Raw genomic sequence first — 27,035 nt, 5'->3', positions numbered from 1 at the left:
AGTATTTCCCCTATGACCTCCGCCATCCACCCCCGCAGGTCCGCCTAATACGCCTGGACCCACGGGCATTGCCACCACATATGCCCTCATGAACCAATCCGAGCACACCCTTTCGGGCACCGTGGGGATGCCCCGGTGAACATCCTGGATATTCTGAGAGGGTCTATATGCCATTCCCGGAGTAACTTATAGTTATGCTCCATGTCTGCCGTGAATAGGTTACTGTGGAATGCTTTCTTGTATATCTTGCCCCACACTTCCTCTGACAATTCCTCCCCCGCCAGCTTGCTCCAGTATTGTTGAAAACTTTGCTTGCCCTTTTTATCACTAAAGTTTATACCCTTAAAAGCTTGGACACTATCCCTTTCCGCGAGGTGGCCGAGTCTAGCACTTTCTCAAACCGGGTTAACGGTCTCTGTAAATTCTGCTCTATTTTCGGTCTGTCAGGAGGCAATTGAGCCGGAGATATTAAATTACTGAGATTCTACCCACTCCCAGAGCCTCTACCACTGCCTCGTATGTTGGAATTCCCCCTCTTGGAACAGCTGTCCCGCCCTTTTCAACCCTTTGTCCGACCACTCTTGTGAACTTGCGGAACCCCTTGTCCCCCAAGTTTATCACAGGGCCAAGTTGTTATATTCTCTGTATTTTTTCCCACCCCTTCCATAGGGACCATAACACTCCCAGCATAGGATGATAAAGTAGCTTTTTTGGGAAAATCTTTGTAGGGGGCCCATAGCAGGTCTCTTACTTTGGCCGGATGTGTGTCCATATCTTCTAGATAGGTCAAATATGTCCCCATTTCATCCCGCATGTGTTCCAGTAACACTCCGAACTGGGCTGCCCAATGGTATAAGTGAGTTCTGGGAGGCCAAAGCCCCCTTGCTCCCGATGGAGGGTAACCGTAGTTCGCTTAGTCCTTTGGGTTTTGCCCTGTCATATGAAGACTTGCGTTGCCGACTGGAGTTCCTTGAAGGTTACCGTCGATACCCTCGTGGGGAGAGCGGTAAACCGATACAGGAGTCTCGGCAGCACATTCATCTTCACCGCCGTCATACGCCCATACCACGATAGTATCGTATTACCCCACCGGTTCATGTCGGATTTAATGGTGGACAGGAGCGGGTCCAAGTTGATAGTCGTCAATGCAGCGAGGTTCCTGGGAATCTGCACTCCCAAGTATTGAATTGCTGTTTTCACAACTTGGACTCCCAGATAGGAGTTCACTGGGTCTAGGATCAAATCGACTGCCCCGGGAGGAAGCAAAATGGAGTTAGATTTGTTAACCTTCAAGCCCGAAAAGGCCCCAAAAGTGTCAATAAGGGATAGCAGAACCGTTAGTGTCTGAGGCATCCACAAGGTAACCCAAGATATCATCTGCGAATAGGGAGAGTTTAAATTCGACCTGACCATTTGGATCCCGTGTATTCCGGGGTGGGCCCTTATTGTTATCGCCAGGGGTTTCATTGTGAGGGCATATATTAAGGGGAACAAGGGGCATCCCTTTCGAGGGGATTGGGTCCTCTGACGTATTCCATATCTATGACAGGTAATGTCCACAGCTGTGCTGCTTTGGAAAATCCTTGGCGTCTGCGTCCTGCGTCGATGCGCCGTCCCCGAGGACCTCCTCTGATGGCCGACGTCACCCGATGTGATAAGTAGGACACATGACGCCCATAGCCTCAGTTCCGTTTTTTTCCGCGAACGTGTTTGCTTCGTGAATCTTGGTACGCCTCGACTCTTTGGAGTTTGCTGTTTTCAATTCTCGGTTCGTTGAACCTGTTCAGTTTTTTTGAAGACCTGTTCGTGGCGATGTCTACTTCGTCTTCAACCCCGCGTCCTGGCTTCAAGAAATGCGGGGACTGTGGGTCCAAGATGTCGGTCACGGACTTGCACGACGCCTGCCTCTGGTGCCTCGGGGAGGCCCACGATACGGACGACTGTGTCGACTGCCAGTCGCTCACGGCAAAGGCCTTGCAGGAACGCAAGAAGAAGCTGTCGGTAGGTTGGGTGTCTAAGCCCCGGAAGTCGAGGTCTACGGGGCTTTCGACGGATGACTCGAGGGGCGACTCTCCACGTCATTGTCGGTAGTCCAGTGGGTCTCCTTCCAGGAGTCGGTCTCGCCACTCCTCCGCCTCTTCGAGGCATTCCCGGAAGCGCCGGCATCGGTCACCTTCCCCGTCCTCTTCCGAGGACTCCGCCCGTCGGCAGGTCGCTTATCCCTCCATCCAAGCGACACCGGAGGAATGGGCTTCCTTCGGGAAGCAGATGCTAGCGATTCTTGAATCGCAGGGCACCGGTCCGTCCGCGCCTCCGATTGGGGTTGGTCGGCACCGGTCGAGAGACACCGCTTGTACGCCTTCGGGCTTGGGTGGTCGGCACGGCTCGTGGGAGAGGTCCCGCTCGGACAAGGGTAGCCGTTCTCATCATGCACGTTCCAGGTCCCGGTCCTCGACGCGCTCGAGACCGCGTGATCCTGAGCCATCTTCGAAGAAGACGTCGACGCCTGTGACGCCGAGGTCGTCGACGATTTCTCTCGAGGCTCCGCCTCCGAGGGGGTCGTTGACGCTGTCGGTGCCTAGGTCGTCGAGAGACACGCTCAGTGCTCCGGCTTCGAGGCCTGTGTCGACGCCGTCGATGCTGGCGGCGCTGCAGCTGACATCGACGCCAACGCCGATTCGCTTGATGTCGACGCCGTTTCTGTCGCCGCCGACTCGTTCGGCGCCCTCGATGCCTTTCGAGGTGGTGGTGTCGGAGGGGCCCCGTGGCACGGGGTTAGCCCCTAGAAAGGCTCTGGCTAAGGTCAGGCACTGCTTTGGTCCCCAGATGTCTTCCTCTCCCCGCCTGAAGTACATTTCAGAGGGTGATGAAGGCTCTGATGACGGCTTGGTTCCGGTTACGGTACCAGATGAGCTTATCTCGGGGCATAGCCAGTTTGATGACCTGAGGCAGTCACTGCATGATGCCAGTGGACTGGACACCTCTCCGGAGGTGGAGTTTTGTAGGCCGGAGCCTGGCACTCATGCCGATTCTTCATAGCGGCGCCTTATGTCTCGGGTCACCGAGTACTTGGGTTGGTCAGCTCCCCCAGGGGAGTTTGTTCAGGATGATCTCACTGACATCCTTGATCTTGGTCCCCCCACTGACCCGGTTTTGCCGTTTCATATGGCTCTGCAGAGAAGGGTGGCGGCGGCTTGGACTGCTCTGGAGAGTCTCCCGGCAGTGGGCAAGTCTTTGTCGCGAAATACCATCCAGCCAGTAGCGACCCCTGCTACTTGTCCAGGGACCCCCCTCCGGAGAGTTTGGTGGTGCAGGCGGCTACGGGCCCCGGCAAAGCAGGCGTCGTATCCTACCATCCCTCCGGATAGGGACGACAAACGTTTTGACGGCTGGGCGAAGAAAGTGTTTTCTTCAGGGGGTATGGCGCTTCAGGCGGCCAACTCCATATGTGCCTTGTCTCGTTTCACACACACTCCGTGGAACTGTGTTGCATTAGCGGCTGAACGTATTCCCGAAGGGGACGAATGGGATGGTTTCCTTGCTATGGTTCAGGATGGCAAGGATGCCACGTGTAAGGCCGTTCAGTTGGGTTTGGACATGGCAGATTGTGTCAGCCGGTCCATGGCGGCGAGCACCGTAATACGCAGGTTTGCGTGGTTGCGGAAGTCTGGGTTCGCTCCTGATGTGCAGTCCCTGCTCCTCAACATGCCCTTTTACGGTGAACACCTTTTTGGCAGCAAGGCTGACGAGAGCCTTGAGAGGTTGCAGACCTCCAAAGCTGCAGCAAAGTCGTTGGGCGCTGCAGTTCGCCAACCTCCGCCTTTTCGTCCTAGGGGTGAGCAATGGAGGGGAGGTTCCTTTCGTTATTACTCGTCCTTCAGTAAAGCGAGAGTAGCTAGCAGGCAAAGGGGCCATCGTATGAGTGCCAGAGGTGGAAACAAGGGTACTCGAGGTGCCAAGGCCGCTCGGGCGGTTGCCTCTTTGCCCTCAGGCAACGCCGCAGCCGCTACCACTCAGTCATGAGGCCAGGTCCGATGGTTCGCCGGTTGGGGGAAGGCTGGCGCAGCATCTTGTAGAGTGGCAAGCCATTACTTCAGATGTGTGGGTTCTGGACATCATAACCCACGGCTACTGTCTTCCATTTCGGCAGAGGCCTCACGAAAATCCACCTGGGAACCTCTCTTTGAAGAGTCCGTATCCGCCTCTTGCACAGGAAATTCAAGCCCTGCTGGAGAAAGGCGCCATAGAACTGGTGTCTGTAGCGGAGAGGAACAAGGGATGGTATTCCCCTTATTTTTTGATTTCGAAGAAAGACGGGGGATTGAGACACATCATGGACTTGCGCGGTTTGAACAAACTCCTCAGGAAGAACAAGTTCAAGATGGTTACTCTCTCTCAAGTCCTCCAGGCCCTTCAACTTCAGGACTGGTTGGTGTCTCTCGACCTCAAAGATGCTTACTTCCATGTGCCGATCCATCCCAAGCACAAGAAGTACCTGAGGTTCGCGGTTGGCGACTCGCACTTTCAGTTTCGGGTCCTGCCTTTCGGATTGACCTCCGCCCCGAGGGTTTTCACCAAGCTCATGGTGGTGGAGGCAGCGCACCTCAGGAAAGGGGGGATTCACGTCTACCCCTACCTGGACGATTGGTTGATCAGGGGGAGCTCTCCCGAGCAAGTCCTGGATCATCTGTCGTCACCTGCCACTCCCTTCACAAGCTGGGCTTCTCCCTCAATTTAAAGAAGTCCCATTTGACACCAACGCAGCGGCTCCAGTACATCGGAGCAGTGCTCGACACATCCCTGGGGCAGTGTTTTCCTCCCCAGGTGAGGGCTCTTCACATTCAGCAGATGGTGCACAAGTTTCAACTTGCCCAGAATCTCCCAGCGTCCGAGTTTTTGAGACTGCTGGGCCTCAATGCATCCTGCATTCTTCTGGTGCCAGAGGCTCGTCTGCGGATGAGATCTTTGCAGTGGGCACTCAAGCTCCAGTTGTCTCAGTCCTCCGGCAGGCTGTCGGACCCTGTTCAGGTGCCGCCCTCGGTCGCCCAGGAACTTCTGTGGTGGGCCGTCTAAGGCAATCTGATGAAGGGGGCCCCATTTTGGCTGCCATGGCCGAGGGTGACGATCGTGACGGACGCATCCCTCACGGGATGGGGAGTTCATGCCAACGAGTTGACAGTCAGCGGTCGTTGGTCTCTGTCGGAGTCCAGACTCCATATCAATCTGTTGGATCTGAGGGCCGTCAGGCTAGCCCTGAAAGCTTTTCTGCCGACTGTGCGAGGAAAGAGTGTCCTTATTCTAACAGACAACACGGTGGCCTTGCACTACCTCAACAAAAAGGGGGGGGGGCAGGGTCACTTCCTCTGTGCAGGGAGGCGATGCAGCTCGAGTTCTGGGCCATCCAGCAGGAAGTTTTGATCTCGGCTGTTCATCTGGCCGGAGACGACAATGAGACGGCGGACGCTCTGAGCAGGCAGAGCACGGTCTCTCACGAGTGGGAGCTGGCTCAGGAGATTCTCCTGGAGATCTTCGCCCTTTGGGGGACCCCTCAAGTAGATCTCTTCGCCTCCAGTGTCAACCGGAAGTGCTAAAGGTTTTGCTCGCGGGAATTTCCTCCAAAAGGAGCCTTAGGAGACGCGTTCGTGGTGGAGTGGTCATTCCCACTGCTGTATGCGTTTCCTCCAGTCCCCGTCATCCCGCAAGTACTGCAGAGGTTACGGAGGTTCGGTTCCTGGATGATCCTCATTGCTCCGGCGTGGGCCCGGAGGACGTGGTACCCGGACCATCTCGACTTGTCCATCTGCCCTCCACGTCGTCCTTCCTACCGAGACGATCTGCTCTCACGGGAGGGGGGTCAGGTTCTCCATCCAGAGGTCAGATCCCTCAACCTTCACGCGTGGCTTCTGAAAGGTTGAGGTATAAGGATTGGGACCTCCCTGAAGACGTGATGGAGGTGTTGCTCTCGGCCAGGCGGCCGGCAACAAAGTCTCTGTACCGTTGCCGTTGGAGAAAGTTCTGCGACTGGTGCAGAGTTAAGAATGTGGCTCCTTTTGAATGTGACATTCCCATGGTTCTGTCTTTTTTGCTTTCTTTGGCCCACAGGGGCTTGCAAGTGGCGACCATTAAAGGTTACCTGGTGGCGCTGTCCATCTTTAAGCGCTCGTCTGAAGAATGTTCCTATTTTAAGATTCCTTTAATTTCTCAGTTTTTGAAAGGGCTCACTAATGTGTTCCCTCCGTCACCTTTTCTGGTGCCTGGTTGGGATCTGAACCTTGTTAAGTTTCTTATGGGTGCTCCATTTGAGCCTTTACATTCTTGCCCTTTGAGACTGCTAACTCTTAAAACTGTGTTTTTGGTTGCGGTTACTTCCGCTCGCAGAGTGAGTGAGTTACAGGCACTTTTCAGTTAAACCACCCTTCACTGTGTTTCATAAGGACAGGGTTGTCCTTAGAGTTCGTCCTTCTTTTCTTCCGAAGGTGGTTTCGGATTTTCATTTGAGCCAGAAGGTTGTTCTTCCGGCGTTCTATCCTCCTCCACATCCTGGTAAGGAAAAGGAGAGGCTCCATAGGCTTGATCCTAGGAGAGCGTTGAGCTTTTATATTTCGCGCATGTCCCGGGTCAAAGTGGACGATAAACGCTTTCCAGCGTAACCAATGAAAAGTTGGAGACAAGCTGTGATGAAACAGACTTTGTCTCGTTGGATTATTTTAGCTATCTCTGAGTGTTACCGCTTGGCGGGTAAGGACCCTCTGGCTGGCTTGCGGGCCCATTCTACCAGGGGAGTGGCTGCGTCTACTGCCCTGCAGAGGGGTGTTCCTATTCGTCACATCCGTGATGCAGCCACCTGGGCTTCAGTACATGCTTTTGTACGTCACTACTCCCTCGATAACATCAGAGGGCAGGATCTGGCCTTTGGCAAGGCAGTCCTATATTCCTCAATTTGATTGGGCATGCTAAATTTGTGTTCTAAATTCTTTTCCCACCTCCTTGCTTGGTACTGCTTTGGAAGTCTGTCATAGATATGGGATACGTCGGAGGACCCAATCCCCTCGAAGAACAAGTTACTTTCTTACCTGGTAACGTTCTTTCGATGGGATGGTCCGACGACTTATTCCATATCGCTCCCTCCCTACCTTCCCCCACTGAAGAATTTCTTTTGCGATTGCAGCTTGCGTTCCGCAAGGCCTTGTGTGTCTGACTGTTAGAAAACTGGTGGCACACGTTCTGGGAAAAAACTATGAGGCTATGGGCGTCGTGCGTCCTACTTATCACATCGGGTGACCTCGGCCGTCGGAAGAGGTCCTCTGGGACAGCGCATCGACGTCATCGACGCAGGACGCAGACGACGAAAATTTTCCAAAGCAGCACAGCTGTGGACATTACCTGTCATAGATATGGAATACGTCGTCGGACCATCTCATCGAAAGAACGTTACCAGGTAAGAAAGTAACTTGTTCGTCTCGTACCTCTCGTCAGGCAAAAGGGGGACGATAGTTCCCCATTCACCTGTACTTTTACCATGGGCGCCTTATACAGGGCCATTACCGATTTCCTTGTGTTCCCCAAATCCCATTTTCTGTAGGAGTGCCATCACCTCCTTTCCACTCTGCCAAATGATTTTTCCGATTCCAGTGACAGAAGGCTGGCATTGAGTTCAGACCCCTGAGCGAAGTGCATAAGATTGATGGTCTTTTGCATATTATACGATCCCTGGCGCCCTATGATAAAACCAACCTGGTCTCCGTGGACCAGGGTATGCATGACCCCTTCCAATCTCTTACCGAGCACCTTCGCCAGGATCTTGACGTCTGTGTTCAAAAAGGAGATTGGGCGGTAGGAGGAGCACTAGTTTGGGTCTTTCCCTTCTTTTGGCAACACCACTATAATGGCTCTCATCATTGTCTCAGGGAGGTGGTCCCCTTCAAGGACTGCTTTAAAGACTCTGGCCAGCTGGGGAGCAAGAGTGGAGCGATATAGCTTAAAAGATTTCACTGTGAACCCATCCTCCCTCTGAGTCGTATCACCCTTCGCCGCCTTTATTGCCTGCACTATTTCTTCCTCTGTTCCCGGGGCCTCGAGTTTCTCTGCACTTTCCCGCGTCAAACCAGTTATGGGTAATTTAGCCAAGAAATCTTCTGTATGGGTCTCGTCTCCGTCGAATTCTGATGTATGTAGGTTCTCATAGTATTGCTGCAAGGCCCCACCTACCGTGTCGTAGTGTAGTGCCCCCTCGCCATATTTCATTGCCTTTACCATTTTACTTTTTTGGGCCTTCCTCAGTTTTCACGCCAATATCTTGTCTGCTCTATCCCCATTTTCGTAGTATTTATGTTTGAGGAAAAACATAACAGGTCCCTGAGTTGGGTCTAAAACTGTTCTAGTGCTGCCGCTTGTTCCCGGGTAATGGTATTAGCAGTGTTCCGCCCTGGTTCTATGTGTGCTATCCTTTCCCGTGGGCCTTCTCCTGGCGTTCCTTTTCCCTTTTTCTTTGAGCCCCTATTTTTGAGGACACTGCAAATGGTGGCTTTAAATGCATCCCATAGAATGTGCGGGCTGACCTCTCCATTATCGTTCAACTCAAAATATTCCACTATATTTTCCATTATCGTTTGCGCTATTACTGTATCCTTTAAGATGGCATTGTTGTACTGCCACCTCCCCCTTCAACCGGCAAACCCCCCCATCCCCTGTGTCACCCGTGGCATGTCGTGGTCTGACCAAGGGACCGGGTCCACCCGTGGGTTTTGTGTATGTGCTAGTAGCGTGTTTTCCACTAGGATACAGTCGGTCTTAGAGAAGATGTCGGGAACTTTTGAGTAGATTGTATACGGGGGGGGCCCCGCAGATGAGTCGGGGAGTGTATCCACCAGGCCTATGTCGAGGTAAATTCTGTGAAAACTTCTGTGATGTGGAGTGATCTACGGCCGGGGTCGTGTGTGGTACCATTTTTTTTACTGTCTCTGACCGGGTCCAGCACCATGTTAAAGTGCCCCGCTACTATGATGGTGCCCTCTACGAAGTCTTAATTAGAATTTATTGCGCACGCCCTCCCAGAATGGTACGTGTCCCTCATTCGGACCATAGATCACTCCCAATGTGAGGGGGGAACCTCTGCAATTCCCCTTTTACATGTAAATACCAACCCTCTGGGTCCTTGACAGAGGCCTTTATCTTAAAGCCCAGGTCGTTAGCCACAATGATTGCCTCTCCCCTCTTTTTGGTCTTATAGGAGGCATGGTACACCTCTCCTATCCCTCCGCCTCTGATTACCGGTGCTTTTCCCCTTGCCCAGTGAGTCTCCTGGAGAAAGAGTAGGTCCAACTTAGCTCGCCTAGATTCTCTATTCAAAGGGGATCTTTGTTGGTGAGTTCATTCCCTTGACTTTCAAAGAGCCTATCTCCAGGGTTGGGAGCCTGTCATCCATTTTGATGTTCATTCATCACTCACCCCGCCTTCCATTCGCCTCCCCGTGAAGTCTCTGTATCCCGTTTCACCCTGCTGCCTGCCTGTACTCGAATCCAGTTGTGTTCTTGAAACCACCAACGCCCCTTCCCCCACCCTCCACCCCAACCCCAAGTTGCCCCATTCCCCCCCCTCAAAGAGCCTATCCCCAACGGCCTCCCTTTCTCCATTAACAGCCCCCTAACCCTTTCCCCTTTCTCCCCCGGTGTCCAGTCAAGAAGTTCGACAATTCCTGGTATTTCAGTGGCCCACCAATACACCCGCCTCCTCCGGCCTGCTGCTTAAAAGCACTGCATGGGTAGAGCCCCTCCAGTTCTCCCCCCCTCCCTTCCTTCCCAACTCAAACTCCACACTAAAACTCCACCCCCCTCCCTCCACCCAATACCCCCCTTTATGCCTGCTTCAGTCCTACCTCACCCCCCGCAGTCCACTTTCCCGTACCTGCTACTAGTCGTATAGCAAATTGATCACAGACCTTATGTCCTCCTCCGCCCTGCCCATGTCTTCCTTCACACCCTGGTGCCTCCTGGGTCGTCCCTGTGGGGAGGCGAGGGAGTGTTCAGTTTCTTAAACTTCCTCGATCCCGGTATCTGTCGCCTGTCCTTCATAGTCCCTCACCCAGTTTTCCCTTTCGCCGCTTCACCGGTAGGCTGTCTCCCGTCCTCCATAGTGTCCACGTACACCTGAATCGCTCCTTTGATATCTATGAGAGCGAAAAGGGATAACCCCACTGGTAACGGATTCCCCTCTCCCGTAGTAATGACGTCAGTGGGCCGCAAATCCGTCGGCAAGCCAGTGTGAATGCCGAAGGGTCTTGAAAAATTGTTACTGTTGCATTATTGTAAGTGATGTTGTTGGACTTTCTGGCTTCCTCTGGGATTTTCACTTTTTCAGAATAGTAGTGCAAGTGGACGGGGACGGAGCAAGGCCCTCCGGCTCGGTCTCCCGCCCTTTGGGCCCTGCCAATGGTGGGCTCGGTCTCCCGCCCTATGGGCCCTGCCAATAGTGGGATCTGTCGTCACGTCATTCCCAAACAGGAGGCGGATCACTTCTTTGACCACTCGACATATCTCCCATTCTGTTTCCCCCTCAGACTACGGCAGGCCGATCAACCATATGTTGTTTCTCCGTTCCCTGTTCTCAAAGTCGTCCATCTGCCTCGCCCTTCATTTACAGTCGACTGATGTTTGGTTGGCTTCCAGTTCCTGGAGCCGGTCTTCAACTTTGTCCATTCTCTGGCCTATTTCCTTGAGCCTATGCCCAATGTCTGCTTGCATGTCTTATTTCCTGTAGTATTGTAGCAATGTACTTTTCCTTGGACGTGGAGTCCTCCACTCGGTCCGCTGATCGATCTGTCATTTTGCCTGGGTCCGAGGTGCTTGGGTTCCCAGTGAATTTTCAGGTAGCTTTGCCTCCCCGTTTATTGGCGGGGGAGGTTTTGACTGTTCCTGACCTCCCTGCTGTGTAAGGGAATCCTCGCTGTTCAGACACTTTCAAGGTGGGCACATGGCCCAGATGCAGCTCACGGGGATGGTTCCCTCTGTAGCGGGCACACGCCCCCGACTGGATCTGGGGGCCCTCACCTATGCCAGACCAGTTCGCCCTGTGGGGTGTTTCTACGCCTACCTCTGGTGTTGGTGCGGGGGGTGGGGCAGCAGCAGCCCCCCTCCTTTGGTGCACTTCCATCCCCCTTTCTCGACCGCCTCGCCTCCACCTCTTCTCCTGGCCGGTCACATTGGCTTGTCTCCCCAGGGTCTCCCCTCCTCCGCTTCCACTGTGGCGGCGTGCCCTGGCTCTGCTCAGGCGACAGCGCTGAATGTCCTGTGTCAGGGTTCTTTTCCCCCTTTGCCGTGCATAGACTGGGTGGACACTCTCCCCGCTGCCCAGGCCTTGAGAGGCTCGGCTTTCCAGCGCCCTGTGTGCTAGAACCTGGGCCACAGCCTCTCTTTCGAGTTTGGTCTGCCTTAGTTGTTCCTTCCTGCCATATAACCACTCCTGTCCTCCCTGGGCAGAGCCCCCTTTGTGGCAGGCTCTCCGGGCCCGCTTGTGGTGTTTTCTGTGGGATTTGTTATGGTCTTCAATTGGGCCCCTCCTCCACGGCCTGCACTCCGCTTGTCCCTCTTCGCCGTACCTTGGCCACTGCTCTGAGTTTTCCGTTGTAGGTTGCTGCCTCCTCCATAAAGGCCCCAGACTTCTCTTTTCCCTAATGTGCCAGCCATGTAGGCTGACTGTTGAAGGGGGAAGTCCACAAAACAAGTCCGATTTTGTTATGCCTCCCGTCGTCACTCCCTCGGATTAGCTGATGTACTGGCCCGTATCCTGGCGAGCCGTTTTAACCACATCTTGCGACCCAGGGCTGTTCTCCATCTCCCTCTGGGTCCCATAGGCTAATGTTGTGTATGCGTGTCAGTTTACCTATGGTAGTAGGGAGGGGCAGGCCCGGGTGCTCCTGCGCTACAGCTCTGGTGTCGCTGCTCCGCCGGACCCTCCGGTACCTCCGAGAGCCGATGGAGTGGGCCTGTCCCTGCGTGGACCCACCTCGGCTCCTGAATTGGAGAGCGCCTGTTGTGCGCCTCCTCCTGCTGGCCGGCTCTAATATCTCCCAGGCGAGTGTGTCCATGCTCCCTTCCAACCTCCATCCCTCCGTGCGGTGGGTGTCAGGAGTCTGTGGGAATCCGGGGTGTCATTCACTTGTCAAAGGGGTCTGCTACCGCCCTCGGAGCTGTGCTGGGTCCCTTGCCGTGGGACTTTGAATCTACTCCCTCCTTGCTGAGCATTCTAGGGCCGCCCTCCAGGTCCGCTTCACTGCGCCTCCGCCGTCTTCGGTGATATCTCTACTTTCACATCCTCAGCGCCCCCTGGTGGCCATCCAGGTGCCAACTTTTGATGTCTACTACAGCCGACTAGCCCAACCCATGTGTTTGCCAAACATATTTTATAGCACTTCTTTTTTTATGAGGAATTGCAAAATGTCATACGATTAGCAACCAGTTTTTAATATATAACGTCTCAGCACTGGTCTGTCAACCTGCTGAGTTACCCTGGTAGCTTTCTACTGTGGGGAGTGTCTATGGATCCCTTAACATACTAAAAATCACTGCATTACCAACAGTATTTTCCATGGAAGTGATTTAAAGTGGAATTGATGTACAGTGTGGATTTTGGAAAGCAGCATCATGAAAGAAATGGTACCAATTTAAAACTATTAGTTCAACTGTCAGTTCCGCCTCCTTGGAACTGCGCCCCTCCTCCAAACTCCACCCCCACCCTTGCCCCTGTGGGATCCCTCTCTATTTATTTTCCATTTCCACCAAACACCTGTGTTCTGCAGGGTAAGAATACTATCATTGAAATACTTTTGGGGTAAGCACTGAAATGCTGCTTTAGGTCACACTGACGCTCACTAAGTTTCTGTACTTGCTAATTCCACTTTTAGGGCAAGCGATGAGAAGCTCTGTGAAAGTGAGATCTTCAGTGAAGTTGTAGGAGGGAACTTAAAGAAAATTTGCCTGGGATCAAAAATGTCACCTGGGGTGGCACTAAGCCTCCGGAGACTGGCGTTCACATATGTGATGATCTAGCATTTACAATCAGATTTGAAGAGCTTCTATTAACAGAATATATTTTGGTCAGCCTGGTAAACATTTCTCAGACATGATCTTGAGACTTGCAGTCGTAGCAAGTCAGTATTTTATTTCTTATGAGCCGCGGATGTAAATGCACCATGGTCCGAGAAGAAAGGAATACAAAACTGAGCAATGAGGTGGCGACCGCATCAAATTTAGTGAGGTGGCGCAGTAAGAGGTTTGATTGTTTGGCACACACACGAGAGCCCATAAAGCTGTAGGAGGATGATATAAGCTTTTGTCCGCGGTGCAGTTATGTCCAGCTACACACCCCACATCACAGGAAGGCATGGTTAGCCCCCTGAGAACCAGAATAAGAGTCACGTGGGCACTAGGAACTTGATCTGGTCTTATTACGTCTTAAAAGATCTAGAGGTGGTGGTATGTGGGTATGCCACGCTGAATTGTACAGATCTCGAATGGCGTAGTAAACCCCCACCCCACTTTCCCTGTCTGACCCATCCTGATGGGTCAGACCCACCCAGCCATGATGAAAATGTATACTTTTATATTGCAGCTGTATAAATACTGGGCCAAGACCTAAATGGCTTTCTTATATGGGTATACTATTTTGTTATGTTAGTCCCTAATCTGTGTATATTACCATGTATATTACCTACTCACAAACTGGCCTGCTGTAAACGTTATAGTCCTTGTCTCCTTTTTAAGGCACCCTGCCTAGGAGCTTCCTACACTATATGTATTATTTTCTTACGCATGACATTTCTGATAGGACTGGCTGGCAAACAACCAAATCAATGCAAAATACAAATAAATAGAAATGTATTCTACATGTGTACTAATGTCCCTTATTCACATTCCCGAACATGAATTGTTAATCTCAGAAAGGGCTGAGGCCTCTATTTGCTACTACTAGCCCGAAGCATAACGTAAATCTACTCTGGCTGATGTGATGTCTCAGGAACTTGTCCGTCATGGCTATAGCAGCATTACAGCTGCTCTTGCAGATAAAGCTGTTGGCTGCTTTAGCAATAACTGTGACGTGCCCATCTCGTCTCCATTCTCTAGAATCCTTAAGTGGATTGGGGTGGAGCAGAGGAGAAGCAGATACCTCGGGCTGTTGTGACAGGGCTTGTTTACAGGCCCCATCAGGAAGCCCACCACAAGCAAACTGCAGGGCCACCACAAGTGCAGGGTCCCCTCCTTATCTTGTGAGATGGCGGCATCCCAGCCGCAGAGCCATGTCAAGTCACGTTCGCCGGAGAGGCTAGAATGCTACACCGCAGCATCCTTCACAACACTGGCGCGGCTCCAGCAGACAGTGTCTGCAGAAGCTCGCAAAGGGGCAAACCCTCCACCACACCACCATAAAGGCACTATTAATTAAACCCCCACCAGCCCACCAAGGAAATCCAAATTAAAAGACCCATCAGAAGGCCTTATCAAACGGGTACTCCAGTCTTTTACCTTCCAATTCAATCCATGCTGCAAGACTACTTGGAAAAAGGCTGAGGTTTACAAACCCATTTTGAAGCCTACCTAAGCACTTCCCCAGCCACACCCCCTGGAGCCAGGTAAGTGAGATCCAATCATGGAACGTGGTGGGGGGTATTTAGGGAGGTGCATGTGAGTTGTGCAGAGTGGGTTAATTGGGTGAGGAGAGGAGGGGGCGGAGGACGTCTGAGAGACCAGAAGAGGCAAAAGCAAAAGGAGTATGGAATTTATTGGAGAGAGAGGTGTCTGTGGAGTGCTTGTGTGTGAGTAAGGAGTTTGTGAAATAGCCATAGAGTAGAAGGTAGTATTAGTTGGGAGTGGTGGTACTAGCATGAAGTGGTCGTTGGCAGTAGTGCACGGTAGTGAGTGGTAGAAACAGTATTGGAAGTGACAGTTGCGTGAGAGAGTTGGTGTGAGTGGTAGTAGGAACAGCAGAGAGGTAGTGTTGGAAGCGTGAAAGTAGTGGTAACAGTGGCGTGAGAGTAGAAGGTGGAGTAGTAGTGCGGCAGAAAGAAAGAAGGAAGGAACGAAAAAGAGAGTAGCGTGGGTATTGGTATTAGAGTGGCCGTTAGCAGTAGATGAATAAGGAGAGTGGTAACATCTAAGGATGGAGGTAGAAATGCGGAGTCTGAGAGCAGAGGGACAGTAGTAGGGTGGGAGGAGAACATCCTGCGGCCCAGTGCAGAGAGGGATCAGGACTTCAAGGAGAGATGTTTGAACTGGGTGGAAGGAGGCACCATCCCATATTTCCCATAATGTGCTAAGCAGGGCTAGATCAGGGACAACTAGCCACAGTCTTGGGGATACCCCTTTTAGCCAAAGCAAGAAACACACTGGCATTAGGGGTCACCTTGTCATATTACTAACACCCCTTTATGGCCACCTGTGCTAGGGAGGAGAAATGGCGGGGGTGGTTAGAGAGGGATGGCCCTTGCGCCAAACATCCCATGAATACAGTAAGCCCTAACAGCCATTTTGAATGTTGGAATAGCTACAATAAACACCCTTGGAACATTTTCCTGTCTCTGGAGGCGTTCTTTGTGGCGGGTACTCCTTCTCTCTCTTTACAAACAGGATCCTCAGCATTTAACCTGGCCTGTGGCCTGGAGCGAATGAGCAAGATTGTAGGATCTCTTGTGACCTGGTCTCCATCTCCTTAAGTACAACAATGTTGGGATGCTGCTCAGATGAATTGTAAACATTAGGTCGGTCATTAATACTACAGCTGAGGGTTGGGAAGGAGGAGAACCCCACTCACTTCTGAACCTCTTTATAGGCTAGTCCCAGTGCTGGAGCCAGATACCGCTGGCTTGTCAAAGGGAAGCCAAAGAAGCTAATCTAGATTTCACAGGACAAGCTAGCCTTAGAAATCATTATAGAACATTGATGGTGCTGCGACCCCCATATCAGCAGATAACCTTTCTGCTGAACAAGCTGGAATAGAAAATGCTTGGTGCAGAACACTGCAAGGGGCAGCAGAAAACCAGAGCTCTGATATCCTGCACCCCTCTGTGCAGACACTACAGATACAGTGATAATCCTGGTTTTGGGGGGCGAGTCCCAGGGTTTTACACATACCCCCCTTGATGGAATCAGATTTGGCAAAATAGTCAAATGTTACTCTTTTTAGATCCTTATTCAAACTATGCTCCCATGATGGGTGATTTCAAGTTACTGTTCAGCTGCAGGGTACTAGGGGGGGAAGTGTAAGCATCTCAGGAACAGATAGGGAGCATGAAGAAGTGATGGGATGGAATAGAAGGGGTTCAGGTAATAGAGAGAAGAGGAAAAAAAGATTGAATAAGAAGAAGCAGTGAGGGAAGGCATAGAGATGATACAAAAAGGTGCACACACTCAGTGCCTCAGTATTGTTCTAAGTGTGCTAACACCAGAGATTAGTATCTTTAGTGGTCCCAGAAATCTGCAGGAAGAAGCCCCACATTTCCGTCATGAACTATACCTTTAAAAACTTTTATTTCAACAAGCATTTTTAGTTTACATAAAACTTTACACTCCATACAACAACCAATTACATACATTCAATTAACTATCAATAACCAATATAAACAGTAAAAAGATGGTACAAGGAGAAAATGAATATATATTTGTGTTGCTTTCTACTTATTGAATTTAAAATATCTATATTGCAAAGCATTCCTAGCTAAAATGGCAGGTACTAAGCCTAAAATGACTGTATTTTTAATGGTATTTTGGGGATCCCATATGCCTACTTCTGTTTCACCTGGAGTCTTCGATATCTGCTTTTCCATTGCAGCCCAGAAATCCACTATACCCAGATTTGTCCCAATTTAATGGCCACTCCTACATGTAGACCAAAATGCTCCTCGTGATAATGATTCTTCACAATATACTAACGGACTGAAGCGTTTTAGTCACAAGGCTGAGTGTGGGACAACCAATGTAGAAATGTTTCCAAGTTTCACTTACTCCTGCATCTCCACAGAAGCGGTATACCCACTGGCTCTGAGCATCACTTCTATCACTCCTTTCCTGGGCAGACTCCTGGAGGAATTATCTCTCTGCTTACCCTCCACACTGAATGTTGGTTGTCTCCATGACCATCAGCTTTAGAGCATCCAGAGGCACAGAAACTACTCTTATGAATACCTGTGAAGACCTGCTCTCAAATCTTGACTCTTAACTCTCCTTCTGTCCTCATTCTTCTTGATCTCTTTTCTGCCTTCGACATGGTAAACCACAACATCCTCATCTCCCGTCTCTGTGATACCCTGGGCATCACAGACCGGGCCCTGGCGTGGCTTGCCTCCTTTCTCTGACTGTCCTTCCCAGGTGGAACTGGAGCCCTTTCTCTCCACTATCACTCTCTCTACTTGTGGTGTCCCCCAGGGATCTAACATATCACCATGGTTATTTCTTCAATGTCTACATGGCCCCTCTGGCCCACAGGATCTCTACCTTCACCTCTAACTTTGTTTTATGCGGATGACACGCAGCTCTTTCAGGCGATCCTTGGCCTCTTCCTCCTCCTCGTTCTTTCCAGACTGTCCGCGATTCAGTGTTGGTGTGCTGCTAATGATATCTGCCCCAATGCCAGTAAGACCAAGATCATCCTCATTGGGACCCCTGCTCCCGCTTTCCCAATTTCTCACTGGCCGGACTCCATTGGCCCTGCACCTCCACCTGCTAGTGAGGCAAAACATCTGGGCGTCATCTTCAACTCCACTCTCTCCTTCTCTTCTCACATCTCGGACATCTCCAAAATGTGCCACTACCAGCTGTACCTCCTCAGAGGTATTCTGGCATTTCTCACTTTCATCCAAAGGCTTATCTCCAGAGCACTGGTTCCCTCTAGGCTGGACTACTGCTTTCTTAATCTTTCTACTTCTACTCTCTGTCCGCTAAAACTCATCCAGAACAGAACCGCAAGACATATCCTTGGCCTCAAGTTCAGGGACCGCATTTCTCCAGCACTGAAATCCCTTCACTGGCTCCCTGTGGCTGCTAGGATCAAGTTCAAGACCCTTTGCATAGCCCACAAGGCTTTCTGGGGCCGTGGCCCGCACTATCTACAATGCTCTGTTCCTAAATACTCTCATAGAGCCCCCTGCTCGTCCTCCAACTGTGAGCAGGAGCTCCTTAAGTTCCAGAAACTCCTCAAGACCTTCCTCTTCGCTTCCTCCTTCTCGCTCCCTCTCCCCTGCTAACCTCCTCTTTTTTTTTCTCCTGCCTCACTCCTACTTCCTTCCCTAACTCAGTTAAGTTTTTACTGACTGGTTGCCCGGTTCAACTTCAGAGCCTCACAGGTCCGTGGCTCCCCTGCCAGTCTTTGCACTTGCCTCTGGGCCTCTTCACCTTCAGCATATGCTCCATGAGAGGGGTAACCTCTCTGCACTTAACATAGGGCCCTGCTGGACTGGGCGCAGTTACTTACCCCCCACAATTCCCCACTCATCCGTCTGAACACTTGCATGACCTGAATTTGCTTGGACTAGTACGTTCGGTCTTGTCCCCTTTTTGTCTCTCCTCCCTAGTTTGGTTGCGCCTGAAATATTTCATGCACTTGCACTAGGAAAAATGCCATCAGGACCAATAGGAAGCCTTGTGTAGTACCAGGCAAACTACATTTCCCAAGCTCCCTCTCTAATTTAGGCCCGTCGGCGGCACGTCAGCGCCGGCACGTTAGACAGGCCGGTTATTGCCGGGATAAAAAGGTAGCTGTTCTCCTGTTCAGCATGTGATTGTTGTCGGTTCCAGTGTGTTGTGTGTTGCATACTCCATCTGAGTGCGTGTGTACCTTTGTGCTCCTCGTTATTCATAATTAAACTTAACGGCAACTTTCTTATCTATTGCCCGGAATTGTATTGCTTGTACTCATTGTCATCCTATTTTGAGCATTGTGAAGATACAGCTCAGCTTTGTTAAACGACACCTGTAACTGCCTATTTGTATTTAAGTGCCACGTTAAGACCAATAGGAAGCCTTGTGTAGTTCCAGGCAAACTGCATTTCCCAAGCTTCCATTCTAATTTAGGTTATCGCCGGTTTGAGTCCGGCTTGCTTGCGGTTTGCCTTCACGTCCGCTTCAGCTGCTGGTAGGCTCTGCGTTTGGTCATCTATTTTTGAATTTGTGCTGTTCATTCTACCCTCTGCTCCAGGCCCAAGGAGTCTTTTTCTCACTCCTGCAATATTGTTATCTCGGACTCGGCAAGCACTTTGCAGCCAATTAGGGACCGGCCCAATCTGTTATTGGCTGCATCTCTGCTCAACACATGCTAGTTTCTTGCACATGGTGTTGAAGTAGGGGACCACCTCATTCACCTCATGCATTCAATCCAATTACGATTGACTAGCCATCACTGAATCGTGCCTTAGTGATTCCATCTCCAATGAGGCTACTCTAGCGGCCCCGCCTGGCTATGTGCTATTGAGGGCAGATCGGAAAGATGCAAGGGGAGGAGGTTGCATTATTTCTCAAGGACACTCTTCAGTATCATCTTTTGCCTCATGAGCCTCTGTACGAGTGTGAATCTCTTGTTAAAATAAAGATCAGTGATGTTCTCTTACTATTATTGTTCTTTATCGTCCACCTAAAACACTGCCACTGTTTGAGGAACAATTACTCCACCTACTTACCAAGGCATCCAGTGGTAAGGCACCCGTGCTGTTACTCGGTGATTTTAATCTGTGGACCAATGTGCCCACAGATGGAATCGCTCAGTCGCTGATGGCTGCACTTTCTTCTATCGGCTGTTCTCAGCAGGTCACAGAGCCCACTCTTATAGGGGGCCATATTCCTGACTGGGTATTATTGCATCATATCTCCAGCACCACCCCAGTCATCACACCGTGTCCTTGGTCGGATCATTGCACAATAACCTTTACTGTTGACCTGCCTGTTTCATCCCTGAGAGATGATATGGTTCCAAGACAATCCATCAGGACCCTCAGACACCTTAGGAGAGCAGCTGAGCTTCTTGGCAGAAGAATCTGTCACCAGCTCTCCTGGCCGCATACAAACTAACTGTAAAGAAATTCAAGGCCGCCGTCATCTTGGTTAAGTCCTCCAACTATAATAACAGAATATGTCGAGCCAAATCCAGCTCCAAGGAGCTGTTTGCGATTCTCCAGAATTTTAATAGCGAGACTCACACCAAGGCCAATATTGCACAAGACCCTGCATCGTGTCAAACCATTCATGACGCCTTCACAGCAAAAATTGCCTCCCATCTGAAGTCTAGTTTCTCCCGGGAGTCTGTTCCTCATGACGCACCTATTTTGACACCTACACCTGGTATAAACCCTACTAAGCAGCAATCTACTTCCAAGCCAACCTTCTCTTTCACTCCTTGTACAGTAGCGGAAGTCAACAAGAACATCCTAGATATGAAACCTACTACTTGCAAGGGTGACAGCTGTCCAACCAGATTGTTGGTTGAGTCACTTGATACCATCGGCCCTTGGGATACCAAGTTCATTAACAAATCTTTTTTGGAGGGTCTGGTACCAAATGATCTCAGAGAGGCATGGATTACTCTATTGCTTAAAAAGGACACTCTTGATCCTTGTCAGCCCAAGCACTACCGTCCCATCACGAACGTTCCCTTTTTATTGAAGGTAATGGATCGGGTGGCTTATCTTCAACTTCAGAAATGTATTGAGAATAATTCCATCCTTGGGCCTCGTCAGTCTGGTTATCGTGCTTCGCACGGGACTGAGACTACCATGCTTGATTTAAAATCCAATCTTGCGGCCATTGTTGATCGTGGTCATCTAGCACTTCCTATGCTGCTGGATTTGTTGACTTGGTTGACCACAACCTTTTATCCTCCAGGTTGCAATCCTTGGTGGGCTGTTCTAACTTATCCACACAATATCTGGTCTCCTTTCTGGGTCCACATATTGCAAGAGTTGCCATTCATGACGTTTCTTCTTCTCCCTCTACTCTTACACGAGGTGTCCGACAGGGCTCTTCTCTATCACCTACTCTTTTTAATATCTATATTCTCCCTCTTCTCCTTATGCTTGATGACCTGGGTGTCCTGTATACCAACCACGCCGATGACACCCAGGTCATCCTTGAACTATCGGACATATATGCTCAAGATTCTCATGCTATCAACGGCATTTATACCATCATTCATTCTTGGATGGTTGCAAATTCAATGACACTTAACACAGATAAGACAGAGATTCTCATTACTGCCACAAGCAACATGCTAAACAGTCTCATTGGAATATGCCATCTTTCTGATCTCCAATGTTTCTATTCCTGTGGCTAGGAATGTCAAAACACTTGGTGTCACACTGGACTCCGAGCTTACCATGAGGCCACATGTAGCCAAAATACGTGCTTCATGTGGCTGGATCAACAAGCAGCAAGGCCACCTACGTCCCTACCTATCTGTGAGAAATATGTCCATGATAGCCTTTGCGTTAATTAATTCAAGGCTGGATTATTGCAACAGCTTGTTGGCTGGTACTGCACACTCCAACTTGTCCGCCCTTCAGGTTGCGCAAAATGGGTCAGTAAGGGTGGTGTTGGGCATCTCAAATAGGCACTCCATTACTGCAGCCAGACAAAATTTACACTGTCTGCCAGTCAGGCATCTGGTGTCTTTCAAGATCGACACTCACTTTCAAGTGCCTGACTCAGGCTGCACCCAGCTACCTTACTGAGCGCATCCAGCAGTATGCCCCTACGTGATCCTTGAGGTCACTTGATCAGGCTCAACTTGGCCAACCCAGGTTTCGCCTAGCTAAATTCGGTAAAACAATCTTTGATGATGTGGCTCCTGCCGCTTGGAATCCAATTCCTTTGGATCTCAAAGGTACCACATCTCTGGTCGATTTCAAAAAGAAGTTAAAACTCTCCTCTTCATGGCCCGTAAATTCCTGATTTTGTTTTGTCTTGTCGGCTGTTTGTCCTTTTTGTGCGCCTTGAGGCCTGCAGGTGATCTGGCTTGTTTACAGGAATTAAAATTAATAAATAAATAGTACGCTAGTTATTTATTTGTTGGATCATTCGGAAATTTCAAGGCCTAAGAATGACTACTCTATTCCCGTGCTAACTCCCCGCCTTGAAGCGATTTGAAGTACTTCATTTGTGTATAACCGTTGTACAAATAAACTATTCAAATGTGCCACAGATTCTAACAAATTCAATGTACGCCTTTGTGTACAGCACTCTGTTGCTTCCCGGCTAATTTGTCACTTTAAAATTCCTGTACATATGTACGTACTGTGGCAAGTTCGAAGAAGGACACAGACTCTCAGATGTCATTGTAAAAGAGGACTACTTTGCAGATATAACCTGATAAAATACTCCATGGAAAAAGTAGGCGCTGTGCAGAAAACAAAGACATTTATTAAAACCTCCACAGCTGGGGGAAGTAATTCAAAAACAGCTCTGCAAGCTTGAACTGGTTGAAAAAGTTGAGTACTGCCAACTGCTAACACAAGTTTTTTACAATAAAACAGAATATGGGTCTGACTATTCACAAATGCACTATGACCACATAGGCACAATGAAACGGCAAGCTGTGCAGCCAATTCCACGGGGTCTACCCATAAAGGCCCCCAGTAAAATTAAGCAAATTTAAAGTAGGTAAAGGCTAATCGCGCTCTAACTTAATTACCGGCAGTGGGGACCCATTGCCGGGCGAGATCCTTCCATCGCCGGATCTCTGGATTGTGGGCGGCCGCAGGCCCAGGCTTGGGCTCTTGTCACACCATGGCGGATGCCACGAAAGAAAGCCTTTTCAAGGCCTGCACAAATTGCGGCCTGAAAAACATCTTTATTGAAGATTAGAATTTCAAGTGCATCTACTGCTTACATCCCGACCACGGTGTGGACGGATGCTCCATCTGCCAGACCTTCTCCTCCAAGACGCGAAAGGACCGCTATCGAAGGTTAGTGGTGTGGATTGTGGAAGGGGAAGGCCTCTGGCTCGGCCTCCGTGCACAGTCATGCCTCTTCCAGAGTCGGTAGGCCCAAAGAGCATGCTCCCTCTGACAAAAAGAGGTTGAGATCCTTTGAGAATACCTTTCCCGGGGGAAGATACCAAAAAAGACGAACTTGTCTTATGCTCGGACTTCTTTGTCAATGGTTACCGTGGCTGCAGAGCCACCCGTCGATGGGTAGTATACCTTGGCCAGGTTCTGTCTGCGATGAAATTGCTGATGCCAGGTGTGAAGCATACGATCTTGTCGACAAGGACCCTATCAAGGGGCCCATCGGTGGCTTCACAGTTGACAAACTCGTCGTCCTCACAGACCTCGTCAAGACAGTAGACGACCTCATCTGCCATGTTCATTACCCCGTCGACGACTACCCCATCAACAATTTCGTCCACGAAGACTAGTCTTCTGTTGACGACTTCAATCCCATCGACGGGCTCCTACACTTCAGTAACCATTTCCACAAAGACGATTGCCACTCCGAGTGGGCTTGCTGCCTAGGGCTCTGTCAGTGGTACCAACAATGGCCCTGTCAACGACGGCACCATTAACTGCTACGCATGCGCTGGTTAACGCCTCCTTTCCTAAGGGTGCGAATTTGGAGAGAGAGAGGCCTCCACCTCTCGCTTTTTCTCCCTCGACCCACCAAGACTGCACCACTCTTCACCCTGTCTTCTTTGGGGCCTCTCAGAGTGTCATCCCCAGTTCCAGCAATTTACTCCTCTAGTCCTTATGAGAAGTACCTACCAGAGGGTTTTTACTCTGACCAAGAGGGCAGTCAAGGAGAGCCTGATCCTATTTTGACAGTGCCTCGGGAATGGGCTCAACCATTTCGCCAGCCATCTCGGTCTCCTAGCCCCTAGCTTCATGGACCAGCAGGGGCTCCTGCAGTGCCAAGGAACATGTCGGTGAACATGTTGACTACTCTCCTCAAGCTGGGGTGAGAAGTCCAGCAGCATCTACCAGCTGCAGCCATACCTGCTCCATCCAAGAGTTGTCCAAGGCCTTCCTGAGCCCAGCTGCCACTGTCTCATCCAGCCCCGGGTACCTCTTTGCAATTGCCGGTTTCACCTTCTCCTGTGGTGGAGGAGGCGGATCAGACAGTCACCGATAACGATACGGTCACAACCCAGGGTACACAACGGGATAGATGAGTTTCGACGACTACTCTCCCACAGATGGGGAGCCTCCTGAAGTCGAGGTGCCAGGGAATCTCCATCAGACTAAATTGGTTTGTTCCATTCAATGATGTCGCCGGCTGCAAAGCTGTTCAACCCCACTCCTGAGAAGAAAAGGGAAGGTTTCCTTTTTGAGTGGCGGGAGTCCTCCAGGGCTATTGTTTCAGCCTCTCTTCTGGATGTCATCTGGGAGGATGGTCTGTTGGTCATGAAGGATCCTGGCACCACCCCGGCAAAAAGGGATAATTTGGAGAGGAAGTAATGAGGTCCGGGACACAACCCTGAAGTGCCTTAGATCCCAGCCATCACCAGACTCTGTGGTATTTGCTTCAGCTAGGAAAAGGTCCTCTAATCCAGCTTCTTTATTCCATTGTTCTTCCTGTTTAGCAGGGTAAGAAGCTGGATGCGACTGGGAAGCGCATCATCATGACCGCGTCTACTATCAAGGCCACCAACGCCTTAGCTATTCTCTCGAGGTATGATGGACAGCTTTGGTTGAAGTTGGGATCCATCCCGACTTTCTCCCAGAGTACAAGAAGGCTGAGGCCCTAGTGTTGTTCAACGAGGGAGAGGTAGGCTCCGACCATGTGAGTTACCAGTCGCCCTGGACATTGCAGATTCAGGATTTCGGGAGATGGGCAATGGCGTGGCCCCCTGCCATCAAGGTTGGCTCAAGGCCACAAACCTTGGCTCAAATGTACAGACAAATGTGGTAGACCTGCCATTCGATGGTGACAACCTGTCCGGGAAGGCAGTCAACGACACCCTACAGGCCATAAACGGATACCGAAACATTCATTAGGTACTCTCCAACAGAGGAGGCCATCCTTTGTCACCTCCAAAGGAAAAGTGTTGAGGTCCTCCAAGGGGTTCACCTTGCCCTATCGCCAGCCCTTCCATTCAACGGCCCAGGGGGCAAAAAGGGGACGTTCCCAGGCCTAGAGAGGTGGCAACCAGCATCATTGCGCTCCAGTTTCCAGAACAAAGACACCAAAACTGGCCTGACCCATCCCAGGGCCCGCGCCCTCACTTCCGCGCCCCAGTGAGAGGCAGGTTATTACAATTTGTCAACCAGTGGCGCAACAACTCCACAGACAAATGGGTGTTCGATATCCTTCAACAGGGTCACTCTTTCGAATTCTAGGACAAATGCACTCACGTGCCTCCCTTTCCCAGACAAGAACAGCACGTAGCGCAGCTACTAAAGTAGGTTCAATGCATGCTACACAAGGGGAAATAGAGCCAGTCCCTCAGTGGCTCAGAAGTGTCTTCCAGTTACTTTCTGGTCCGTCACCTCTTTGCATGAGGTGAGTCTGTTCCAAGGCTAGGTGTATTGCGTCTGTGAGCCTTGCCACCTCCAGTGGTTGTGTATATGTACTGTTGTGTAATTGTATTTACAAGCATGTGATTTCATGTAAGTCCCCATGCTGGAGAAGGAGCAAATTACTTACCTGTAACTCCTGTTCTCCAGCATGGGTCTTACATGGATTCACATGCGAACCCTCCCTCCTTCCGCTCTAAGGCTCTTCTTGGTTCCTACTGCCACTTTACGTGTGTGACAAAATCTGACGATGGCCACCACGGGTTGAGCTTAGGAGGACAAATGTCATTGGCTGGGGCATTACAACCCAAAGTGACAGAACTAGGCTGTAGAAGTAACCAGCAGTTTTAGCTTTAAAGCGAAACTGCTTTAATATTTACAGAGGATTCCAGGCCTGACGATGGGTAATGTTCATGAGCATGTAAGACCCATGCTGGACAACAGGAGTTACAGGTATGCAACTTGTGCCTTCTCTGTGCCAGCCTAATGATATTGCTGGTCAAGTTCTGCAAGTGGCATTGCTGGGGTCCTTGCCGCTAATCCATTTTCATAAAAGGTAAGGACCTCGGCCCAACAGCTGGCTTCCTTTGTGAAGAGTACTCCATAAGTGTTGAGTGCAGAGGAAAATGGCCAAAGCGCAGTGAATGGGGTCTGTGAACCCCATGCTTCCCCCTCCATTCACCTACGTTTAGTTTCTAGCTTGAACTATCCAGGTTCAGTTAGTTAATATGCTGTTTGCTGGTTTACCTATAATATTTCAACTCCATAAACATTTCTGTGATGAGTGACTTGTATTGCTTGTATTTCTAAAATCACTATAAGGTTCTGCAGATAAATTGTTGTAAAAATAGTTGTGAATCTCTCTGCACAGGTGTATATGTAATGAACTAAATGTCTTTTTTTCAGTCTTCCCTACACCAGCAGACTTGTAAAAACACTGCTGTATAACTTCATAAGACAGGAGAAGAGCCCACCTCCTGGCTCTCACATCTTCCAGCACCAACCTGATGGAGGTGGTCTTCTCTATGGATTAGCATCTGGAGTGGCAAGTGAGTTTTTTGAAAATGAACAACTGACATGTCCTAATATGTGTTTCTTACACGAACAAGCCTAGAACCTCTCTCAACTAGTATGTGTTGGTAGGGGCCCCTTTTTTCCTGAAAATGGTCAGCTTTTTGCTGCTTTGAGCTACTCTTAACCACTTAATTGAGGTGGCCGTGGATGTCCAAGTCCTCCGCTAGAAATGTTTTGTGATTACAGGTTTCTCATAAACCTTCTATTTTGTCTTCCATACTTTGGATTCGCTTCACCCTGAGATTAGCGGTAGTGTAGTGTCCATTATGTATAGGACATACTCATATATATGCGGCCCCCAGTGCTCTAGATAAGATTTGGAAGTGGGAGTATTTTACTCCCTAGTTTGTAAAGTTGGGAGTAAAATTCTTTTTTAGGGAGTCAAAATGCAAGTCCAATTTCCAATGCAAGTATTTTATAAGCTGGTAAACATAGGTTTAAATTGTTTTCGTAATCATTATTTCTTTGAGCCTAGTTATTC

General features: G+C 50.1%; 1 protein-coding gene across 2 annotated transcripts in view; it reads left to right on the top strand.

Annotated features, from left to right (window-relative positions):
• DYM (dymeclin) overlaps positions 1–27,035 on the top strand; it is a 1,763,009-nt gene that overhangs the window by 561,589 nt on the left and 1,174,385 nt on the right. For both annotated transcript variants that reach the window (XM_069626954.1, XM_069626953.1), the window contains exon 8: positions 26,387–26,529. In XM_069626954.1, the coding sequence (XP_069483055.1) occupies positions 26,387–26,529 (143 nt within the window). The remainder of the gene's footprint in view (positions 1–26,386; positions 26,530–27,035) is intronic.

The sequence above is a fragment of the Ambystoma mexicanum genome, chromosome 6p (assembly GCF_040938575.1).
Source record: "Ambystoma mexicanum isolate Mex_15411 chromosome 6p, UKY_AmexF1_1, whole genome shotgun sequence".
In the NCBI taxonomy this organism is placed as follows: domain Eukaryota; kingdom Metazoa; phylum Chordata; class Amphibia; order Caudata; family Ambystomatidae; genus Ambystoma; species Ambystoma mexicanum.
This window is presented reverse-complemented; position numbering and strand designations above follow the sequence as displayed.